Source organism: Corvus cornix, chromosome 3 (assembly GCF_000738735.6).
Source record: "Corvus cornix cornix isolate S_Up_H32 chromosome 3, ASM73873v5, whole genome shotgun sequence".
NCBI lineage: Eukaryota > Metazoa > Chordata > Aves > Passeriformes > Corvidae > Corvus > Corvus cornix.
In genome coordinates this window covers 15,456,957-15,468,277 of record NC_047056.1, presented here as the reverse complement: position 1 = coordinate 15,468,277, position 11,321 = coordinate 15,456,957, and the positions used below count along the sequence as shown (strand labels likewise).

The 11,321-nt window shown below is 37.5% G+C and overlaps 1 protein-coding gene across 1 annotated transcript in view; it reads right to left on the bottom strand.

Annotated features, from left to right (window-relative positions):
* Positions 1-175: 175 nt before the first annotated feature.
* The window catches only part of STON1 (stonin 1), a 43,685-nt gene continuing 32,539 nt past the window's right edge, over positions 176-11,321 (bottom strand). The window contains exons 4-11 of the mRNA XM_010393537.4: positions 9,927-10,028; positions 9,507-9,630; positions 8,049-8,104; positions 6,965-7,058; positions 5,191-5,786; positions 3,427-3,699; positions 2,524-2,613; positions 176-694 (exon numbers count right to left, since the gene is read on the bottom strand). Coding sequence (XP_010391839.1) covers positions 587-694; positions 2,524-2,613; positions 3,427-3,699; positions 5,191-5,786; positions 6,965-7,058; positions 8,049-8,104; positions 9,507-9,630; positions 9,927-10,028 — 1,443 coding nt within the window. The 3' untranslated portion in view covers positions 176-586. The remainder of the gene's footprint in view (positions 695-2,523; positions 2,614-3,426; positions 3,700-5,190; positions 5,787-6,964; positions 7,059-8,048; positions 8,105-9,506; positions 9,631-9,926; positions 10,029-11,321) is intronic.

The following is an 11,321-nucleotide window of genomic DNA, read 5'->3' as shown; positions in this document are numbered from 1 at the left end:
AACCAAAAAAAGAGAGAACTGTGCAGCTGAAACAGCCACAGGTTTCAGACTTGCACAGATAATTGCTTTTTTTTTTAGCTCAACAGTCTTTGAAAAGAATTACACAACAGTAATTCTTTTATAAGAAATACTGTTGTAAATTTATATTTCAAGTCATACCTCAGATTTTAAGAATTGGAAAGAAAACCAACAGAACTAAAATTTATTTAATTATAATCACTAAGTATTTCTTTATTAATTACTAACTATTTCTTTACTGTCTTGAATTACAAACAGACACAACATTTCAAGCTTTAAAGCTATTCATTCCAATGATGTTTCTTGGTTGGAAAAATAATGAAATAATCAGAAAAAAACAGCAAAGACAGCTGAGGAGCTAACAATACAGTTGTTTCATTTGCAAACTAAACAGATTAACAACACAAATTAACAACACCGATTTTGCGTATTTTTTGCCACAGCTTTGTTGTTTGGGGGGTTTTTTGGGAGATTTTTTTCTGAAACAACAATAGAAAGTCCAGTTGTTTCACAGAAGTCTTATAAGGAAATAATGCCACAGTCTTCAAGGACATACAGGAGTGAGGTTTCACCACTCTGCATCTCCAGTGGCTTTTGAAAATACATGGTCTTTACCCCCAATGGACATCACTCCATCTTTTAAGTAGAACTTCCATTTGTTCTTAGTTCGATGTATCTGATGAAAAATAATAATCAAAATCAACGCCACCACAAATATACATTACACCATTTTTCTTAAACATAAAAAAAAAATTAAGACTTCAGCACAACCTGTTTTACACACCTGGTTTTGATTTTAAAATCCTTACAGTCCAAAATATTCAATGAAAGCAGTATATTTCAATTGTTTATAAAGAACTCCCTGCCCTCTCAAGACAGAAACCTCCTGAATCTTATCCCATCCTGTCCCACTCTCCTCTCCCACAACTTTCCCCCCCAAAAATTGTTATCTATACAGCTCAACACCAGCAGGACAAGACAACAGTAATGGGGCAATCCCAAAACACAGCACACCTTGCAAACCAGTGTAGCTTAACTGAAATGCAATGTTTTCCTTTTCACATGGCAAAGCAGTGTTGCATGCCTAGAAGTGTGAGGAACAGGCTAAAAGCATAAAAACTTGTCTTAAAAGCAGAAGAATTTGCATATTCTGTTTCTTTTTAAAGGCCTGCAAAAAGATCCATACTGCTGAAAGTTTTGTTTGATACTAAAAGGAGGAATTTTAACTATCTCTAGAAAACTCCTTGTATTTTCAGCATCAGTCTATTTTCAGTCCCAGAAAGGAATGAAACAGGACAGCAATTTTACCAGCAATATTGTCTTAAAGGTAATTTAAGAGATAACTGTTTTTACCTACTTTCTATGGGGCCTACATGTTTTATTAAATCTGTATTGGAAAGGGGAAAGTTACCAACATCTTTCTGCAGCCTCTGTAACTATCAATTTCTAATTACATCTGATACTAAATTTCCTACAAGACATGTCCAGTGCTGACCTTCCTAGTAGTTTCTTTCAGATTTTCAAGCAATTTTTCAGCTTATTTCAGGCAAAACTTGCTCTAGATAACAGCATGCACTACCTATAGCATCTGTAACATCTGAGTTCTGAAGCTTCAAAACTTGGGGTACCTTTCTATACAATACAGACACCAATGGCTTCATTTCAGAGGCATTTTCTACACATATCCCTATAACTTCCCAAAATAACTGGTTTCAGGAACACTCATCTTTCACAGGTTAATAAAGACAATTTTCTTAGCACCTGTTTCCTGAACCACAGACAACCATTAAGGCAGGCCTAGTTAGACACAAAAAGTTATCACTAGTCACTTTTGAAAGAATATTTAAAAAAAAAATCAAGGCACAGTCTTAAACAAACTACAGCCATGTTTTTCCATATTTGCTTTAAAATAAAATATGCACTTTTTTAATCTTTTAAATTATGACATATAAGCATCCAAAACCATACCATTGCTAAAAGGACTTAATTTGATCTTCAGGAGTTCAAAATGAGTTGAATTTTAAACACTAAAATGAAGGAGGACAAAATGGCACTTAACAACTACTTTGTTTTTCAGACACAACAAAATTCTGGTATCAAAATCTCTCACTAAGCACTTCAAAGACAAAAAAATAAAGTAAAAGAAAGTACACACACTCCTCTTTCTGTTATCAATTTTAAAAGCCTTAATTCATGGTTGGACATGCCTACATACATCCATGGAGATGTTGATCTTACTTAAGAGTTAAGGAAATAGACAAACTTTTGCACCTTTACTAAACATAATTTTGCAAGACTTCTTGTTCCCTTTTCCTTTAATAGGCCATTATGATTATCCTCTTTTCAGAAAACAGCAGGAAAGTCTTCAGACTATTGTCAGCTAAACATATCATTTAAAGGCTCTATTACAGCATTAGAGTTTCTTTAAAAGGCACTGACAGTAGAGCCAGCACAGATTTGCTGAAAAGATTTAGTATGATTAAAGAACAAAGTATATTACTGTACCTTTTCATACTGACAAACGATCACATTATCGGTGTCAAACAAGTCTGCAATGTCCTGTTCACTGACATCATCACCAGAGTTTAAGGGGTCCTAGAGATTAAAATTCTGTTTTATACACTCTTTCAGAATGGCATTGAATGTTCTTGGAATTAAACACACCCAGAACAATAAAGTCACCATTGCAAAAATCAAGATCTAGAGGCTGTGAAGACCACATTGCACCAACCTCATTTACAAGTACCTTTTAGTTATGAGTTTGCATTCTCAAAACCCAAAACACCCTAAACAAAAACACAGGTCAAAAAAAGTAAGACTGCTAACTGATAAAGCAGATCCCAGTAAATGAAATACTGATCAACTTGTATTTATTTATATGAAGTCCAAATGCTATGAGTTGATTCTCTTGTGAACAAACCCATAGGATACAAAATTGCATATCTTTAAGAAAAAGGAAAACCTAGGAAACACAGGGGATTAGACAGAGAACAGGGTTCTTGTATCACATCTCTGTCTAATTCCCTGTGGTCCTTCAGAAGGAAAGAAAACCTAGATTTGTATCCTGATCTTATTTAAATAAATCTTATTTAAATTTAAATCTTTAAATAATAAGTAAAAAGTGGAACTCCATTCCACTAAGGCCAGGATTTTACAATAAAACTTTAATTCTGATCATTAATTCATCCAATAAACAAATTACTTTCCAACAGTTCTTTCATTTGTCCACACTCCTCATAATGAGCTTTGGAGTAATTTCCCTGCAGTACCTCCCATCTCCAGATGTTTGTAACTTCACTGTCCATGCTCTGCATTAAACTAACCAGGAAGTGTTCTAGGTCCAACAATTCAACAGTCAGGAGAGATCTAATGTTGTTATGTACTTCTAAAGGCTTAAAAGTAAATTACCTCCTCAACTATATCTATTTGGAGGTCTTCATTGTCCCCATCACTGCAGCTGGACTCCATGTTTGAAGAACTGTCACATTCTTCATCATAGTCTTCCTCATCATCCAGAACTCTTAGATCCTCTGAATCAATAAAACCAATGAATTCATTCTCTTCTTTATCTTTTGTATGTGGTATTTGTTCCTTGGAAGAAACATCCCCAGTGCCATCGAGCTGACTTATGCCTTCAATGTCACTGCAGAGATCCTTCTCCAGCAGTAGATCAGATCCTGTCTGCTCCATGGATTCCATGTGACAGGAATGACAGAGACCAGGGACAGCTTGTGAATTAACACCATAATGGAAGCCATGTTCAGCACAAAGCCTGAGATTTTTGTTTAATAAACCAACAAGCTAGGGGCACTAAAATGAGAGCTTCAGGTCCTACATGAAAGCCCTGAGTACATTTGCAAACATTGTGTTGCACCTAACTTAAATGGAACCCAGGTCAAATATTCCTCAGCAATACAGAAAAAAAAAATTCTTAGACTTTTCTCCAAACACTCTTGTACTCAAAAAACTCTAAAACAAAGGCAATCAAGTGTGCCTTTAGAATTTCTATTGTAAAAAAACCTCCCATAAAAAAAAGGAACAAGCTACTCCTCTACCCCCAAAAATAGGATTTTTCATTTTTGAAATAAAAGTCAAGATGAACTGATCCCTCTCCCTCAACTCATTCAAAATGCTTTGTTTAAATAAGATATAAAAAGCTGGGAGAGACAGTAAATATTTCAGTACTTCAAGTTACTGTTCATAAAAGTGCTAGAATTCCTAAACAGAGTATTCACAGGAGCATAAAAGGGCTTTAGGGTTTCAGCCATCTTCAGTTTCTCATTAAATCTTTATTGTAGCACTTAATTCCCATCCACATACACTTTCTAGTTCAAGAAAATAACACTTTGTTTTGACCTTCCATTCTCACTCAGACAGTCCTCATCATGCTGCCATCGGAGTTCGGATGAGCAACATAACATGCTTTCTATTTACAGACATTTGGCATTACTGTCATTAAATTTGCATTTAATAAATTTGCCTCAATCACATATGAGCACTACAACTCAAAGTCAGCGAGCCAGCCTGAACTTCAAACATCTGCAAATAATTTCTGGAACTAAAATTAGATGAGGTCAGGAAAGCGGCTTGTTAATTAAAATCATTCAAGTTTCCCACACAGCTCTAGCTGAGTTCTAGTTTGTCCAGGATTCTTCCCCCAAAAAAACACATTTTCTTCAAGGAGATTTTTCACTTATCAAATTTGACTTTTCATCCTGAATGCATTCTCAATACAACCTTAATTTGCACATTACAACTTAAAATTAATCCCAGCTGATCCTGCAAAAGCACTTTGCCCACAACTGACCAGTATCCATATGCAGGTCAGTGTCAGAATGATATGGAAGTTCACAAGGAGTCTTTCATGTCTGCTTAATCACGAAAAATCCCTATGATTCTCAAAAATAATCAATAAGTCTAATACATTTTATCTATTACACTTCCAATATTTTTAAATTGATATTCTCATCACAGTATGTTAGCAGTAGTTTTGACAAATTCTCAATGTAAAAACAAGCAGTCAGCTACTGCTATACTAAACAAGCTTAAGAATGAGCCATGAAATAATTTTTATTCTTCTCATTTAGAGGTGCTAGTTGTCACTTAGAGATGTATTCAAACCACCACCTCTAACAGATGTATTTTTGTTAGCTGAGAAACAAATGGCCTTACCTTGTCAGAGGAAGCGATGCTGCCCTGATCCCTTAGAAATGCATTTTCATCCAAACTTTCCCCTGCAATAATCAGGTCAATGATATCATCAGGCACCTGCTGCTGCAGCAGATCCGGATGCTCCATGTCCAGCTGCCCCTCCATATCCAGCAGGACACTGCTTGAGCTGCTTGCCAAGGATTCATCAACAAAAAGTCCTTCAGAGCATTCTGGAGTAAACACAGCTGTGTGAAGGTTGTCTTGCTGGGATTTTTCTGCGAATTCACTACACTGATTCAACACTGCATTAATTTCAAATTCCTGCAGACTTGCAGAAGGCTGCTGGACCAAGGTAGCAGAGTTCTCCAGGTGCTGCTTTTCCATGAAGTTTGGTTTATACAGCGCAGCCTGTTGGACAGCAGTCTCCTGGGGCTGCAGTGTTTCACCAGCTGCATGGGCAGCAGATGCATTCACCTGTGCGACACTGGCAATGCTGGCCTGCAGAACTGAAGTTTGTCCAAGGGGATGAAACACCTGCTGCACGGGGTAGTGGAGAATGCTTCCATCTCCTGAGGCCTGTGTAACCACAACAGGCACATTCACGTTGTAAAACTGCCCTGCAGAGAGAAGAGTTAAAAACTGCTTCAGCAGGTGAAACTACAGGTACATCTGGGCCACTGACCTGTCCCCACTAAAATCAACAGCAAACACTCAGGCAAACTATAGGAAAAAGCACATTTACAAAGCAAAACTTTCCTCAGGCACAATTCCAGCCCTTGAAAATCAGGTATTCAGAAGTTTTTTGAATCATGGCTTCCATCCAGTCCATCATGTTTAATACCTCTTTTTTGGTTTGGCCTACACAGTACCCTCTGACAGTAAGTTCAATAATTTAACTACATACTGGATTTAAAATTAATAAATAAATAAATACGCTGGTTTGAAATTTTTCCATGTCATTTCAGAAACTAAGGAATACAAGATGAAACTAGTCCATAGCTGCAGGGAGAGCTCATTCCTTTATGGACCTTTAAGTATCCTCTGTAAAAAAACTGCCTATTTTAGTTTAAAAAACCCAAACAATTCCTAATTTATATATCTTTTCTTAAGAGAACCACTCCAAATACTGAATGCTTAAAGTTATTATTATCAGGGTTAGAACTGAGATGCCAGAGCCAAGTTCCAAATTTCATTTGATTTTTCCTCTCCCCACACACGTGCTCACACAGACAGAGTCACTGGTACCGGTCTATAGGTCTCATAACATCAGGAATAACACCTGAAACAGATAACTAGAGACATCAGTTTTCACCAGAGAACAGCTGTTTGAGGGAAGAGTCAATGACTGAACTAAGCCTTCTACTGATTACACCTAAGCAGTACAAGCACATTTTTGTACAAGCAGTGCAGGCAGTTTTACCAGCAAAAGAATGGGATCAAAAAGGTTAATGGATAGTTGGATTTTATTTTAATAAGAAATCAATTTGTCTCCGAAGCACCAGCGTGCCTTCGGGTTTTTTAGAACATAGATTGTCCCAGAGAGACAGGGAGAAGGAGATACCTGTGTCTGGGCTGACAAAGGAAAACACTTGTAACAAGTTGTAAAACTGACACACCAACTAATCAGTGCAGTTTCTTCCCCCACACAGCCACTGCAAACACAAAGTACAAAGGAAGAGGAGGGTAACTGGCTCTACTCACTTCAACTTCTCATCTATTTCATCGACTGTCCCTGGAACTGCCTTTCAACATCCCCAGACCACTGTAAGACTTGACATCTCCTCGTTACCCTTACCTGGTGCTGGCTGCAGCATCACTCCAGCTGGCATCTGTAAAGGATAAGCAACACACGAAGGGAGAGCAAGAGTGACACCCACTCGTGGGGGCCCCTGGAACACAAGAGCTGGGTTTAGGCAGGAACAAGGCACTGAGTGCCACACCTGGAATATCCGTGTGAAACACAGAGGGCCTCTCTGTGGTCATCTTCACTGGAAAGCTGCATCATGCTTTTGAGATTTAGACAGATGGAGAGTATTCTGCACTGACAGAGTAACGACTTGCCCCAAGCGTTTCCTACTTTCCAACTATCAGACTCCCTTTTTGCTAAGGCAACATTTTCCATATCCCCTCAATGCACCCACCATCCAGAAGGGTATTTTTCTACTCAGTCACTTTTACCTAAGTTTATGCATTACTCCACACAGCACAGGCTTCTTTCCTAGGCCTATGAAGTCTATTCATGTTCTCTTTTCCTCCTGGGAAACAAAGAGTTGGATTTACAGCTCCCTTTCAAACTAGCTGTTCTGAGGAAATCCAAAGTTTAAATCAGGAAACTCACATATTGCACAAACACCTTCCCAATATTATATTTCAACTTGACAAGCTAGTTAGCTTGAGGCTCAAGAGGCACTCAGTAAGTTCATCAAGCTCTGGCAATTAGTGGCTGCTCCCCAAAGAAATTTTGCCATGCCCAGACTTCAGAACTTGTCAACTACAAAAATATTCATTTTCCTTCTGGATGATTTCTACACCTCAAAGACAAAGCTGCTCCCAGCTTCACTAGTGGTAGTATTTCTCAGCCATGCACTATTTTAACAACCAGTAATATTTCTCTTTTATAAAAAAGTATATGTAGGTGTGCATTTCCACTACACTTTCATCCTATGGGCTAAACACATGCAGCTGTGTCTTCCAACATGCTTCTGGCTTCACTTCTTGCAGAAGCAGCTGGTACATCCCATCCTTTTTCACTGCTCCAACAGAAGCAGCAGTGTTACAACTCTCCCTCTTGAAGTTTATTAATAATTGGCAAACAATTTTAAAAATTTAGGAGTTCAACATAATCAAAATCGAAGTAAAACATCACTACAGCTACATACCAGTTTTGCTGCTGAGAAATGCTGAAAACGTCCGCCAGTTTGGATGACAAAAGAAGCTATAAAAAAACCAAAAAAAACCACTTTACAAAAGACATTAATTTCTGGGGTACAGTAACCTTTCAATAATTAACAGCAATTGAAACAAACATGGGTGAAAGTAAAGCAATCTAACTTCAGGTCATACTCATTAGTGAGCATGAGTATTGTCTTGTCAACTTGAGGAAAACATGCAAGCACTTTTTTGCAGCAGAGGAAATCCACTGATGCTAAAAGTAGGAACACTACGATAAGCACTCAATATTGACTTCCATGGGAGAGAAAAGGGCAAAGGGAAAATTTTCCTGGGCCTTTGCAAGCAAACAATTTAGGTATCCCTAACTACTTTAAAAACCTCTAGCCACAGGGCAATTCAAATCCCCTTTTTAAAAACAAATAGATATATTTACTCGCCTCAACAGATTACTTTGCCTTAGTATTGCCCTTTAAAAACCTTAAGGGTAAGAAGGTAATGCTCATTAAATATAAAACCTCCAATAGCCTGCAAACACAAAAGTTTATTCCCTTTAGTTACATGGAACAAATAAAACACCTGCCTCCAAAAACAGTTCATTTAACTATGAGGACTTTAAAAAAAAAATAAATAAAAAACCAAACACAAAAAGGAAGGAAAAAAAAATTTTAAAACCCCACAGATCCACAGATAAAGAATGCCTGCCCAAGTTTGAAATACACTACAGCACAGATTTTCATTATATCATCTCATATGGATTTTGTCCTTTATGGGCAAAGGTCCTAACAGCCTCTCACTTTGGGATAAGTCTCGGCTGAGCACTACACTCTACCACAACAATACCACAGTGGTCAGCTGGACTTGATTGAGAAGAGCAGGTCCTGATGTCAGAGGCTGTGTGAAAGTCAAGTACTTCTCTGCAACAGGAATGCTGCTTTTAGAAAAACTGACTGAAAGAAAAACTAGAAAGCTTCCTCTCTTCTGTTTGAGCAAGGGATTACATTTTAACAATTTGAGAACCAGATTAAACCCCAACCTGACAGCAGAGCTGCATGGCACAAACGAGCCATACAACCTCTGCACACATCAGGACAGCCATCAAAAGGGGAAGCAGGGGCTTAACCCTGCAGGTAAATCTGCAGCTGAAGGGCTACACTATTGGACTGCCGACAAGAAGCCTAAATTCTCTGCATGTTTTGCTACTGGAAACGAGCAGCTGATCAAGAGCATGTAGACAGAATTCTATTAGTTTATTATTTATAAAGTTTAATTCATCATTTATTTTTCAAATTCTGCTTACAAATAATTACTGTTCCACATCAAACTAGATACATACGTAAGCACATCACAATACATCACAAACCAAGATTATTTCAAGTCTTCCAAAAATACCCCCGAATCACTGAGAAATTCTTAAATTGCATCCATTGTGTCCAACAACATCTGACCTGCTGAAGTCTGCAAAACGCTGTGAGAACTGTGTGGCAGCTGCAGGCTGAACTGCGGAGAACAGTAGCTATGTTTGAAGAAGCCTTCTATTGCTTTAGACTGTGTCACCTTCGTTTCCCAAAGCTGCAGGAAGATTATTACTAAGGTCAACAAATATCAGCTTTAAAAACAAACTGCATCCAAAAAGATAATTCCCAGCTTTTCAAGAATAAGTTGACTGATTCTATCCAACAAACAGGGTAGCAATAACTAACCAATTTCAGCTCCCAGCAGCCCACACATCACTCACAGGACACTTGTAACTCCAAGTGCAAAAGTTTGCATGTTTTGGAGGGCAAAGAAATGGACAGGTCCATCATCTCAAAAGAAAAAAAACCACACAAACACAACTGCTATTAATACAAGGGAACCCAACAAACCTGCTTCAAGTCTTTCAGAACCTGCTCATCTACACCCTCCTCTGCAAAGAGTTCCCGCACACCTTCAATCACATCTTCAATAATGGACTTGTATAGTTCAGGCTACATTACAAAAGAAAAATAGGTATTTTCAAGTGAAGATGAGCATTAAGTCATTTAAAAAGGTAGCACAAAGTCTAATCTCGCTTCCTAAACTGCTGTTACAAACTGAACAGCATGAACAGATCAGTTTAACAAACAGAATGTCAAATGCAAAGGTCTGCAAGTACACTCATTCTTTTAAACCTACATCCCTAAAAAAGTACTGGATTTGAGCCTCAAATTATTTCTTAGGCTACCAATAATTCGGTAAGTGCTTAAGAAAATCCTGGAAACATTCAAAAACCATTGCCGTGCTGTATTTTCAAACAGGCACGTCTATCATTCTAGAATCATTGCTGCTAGCTTAGAGACCAACCAATAATACAAGATATTAAAAATAAGCTGTGCCAGTTCCATCTGAAGCAGAATGTAAGGAACTGGCAAAAAAATAATAGAGCTTTATTTATTTATTTATTCTTTGTGGAAACAGTCTGATTCTGTATATTTCCTGTGGAAATTTTAACACTACTTTTATCAATACAGATCATTCATCTTATAATACAATAGGACGCCAACAGAACATTTTATTCCTTCTTCTGCCCATGTCAATGATTAAATCCTAATCCTCCAGTCTGATGTGGACAGCAGATCCACATGAGCTTCAAGATTCCTACACTCCAATGCAAATGTAAGATAATGAGATTTTAGCAATTTAAAGCTTATTAATCTTGACTATCATTACCACCAGAATAGCCTACACAAGGTGGAAAATGAAGCTATTTCAGGAAACCTTACAAGACTCTGGATTAATAATTTAATTTTTTTAAACATCAAATTAATATTTTACTGCTCCAAAGTTGTTCTAAAGTGTAGATGATAAACAATTTCTTTTCAAAGTAAAGAAGATATTAAGAAGTAACACATTACATTCTCTGGAAAAAGCAACCAACACTACTTTAAAACAACCATACTCATGTATAATTTCTTATTAGGGATTATCAACCTCCAAAGACTCCTCCAGCACTTTTTCAGGATACTAGGAAGATGAGGAGGGAAAAGTTTCCTCTTGTACCACTACACTAAAAGCTGCTGATCAGCCCATATGTCAAATGCTCTGCCTTCACTGCTAATCCAAAAGAGAATCTGAATGTAAATCTTTCAACGGGCCTATTCATCTCCCCAGGATTGCCAAGCTACAGTGAGTACAAATATTTATTATGCTATGCAAAAACTGCACCCAGCAACAGTAAAATTCAAACACCACATGCTTGCAAATTAGAGAAAAATGGTTACAGCACAGACATTATTGTACTC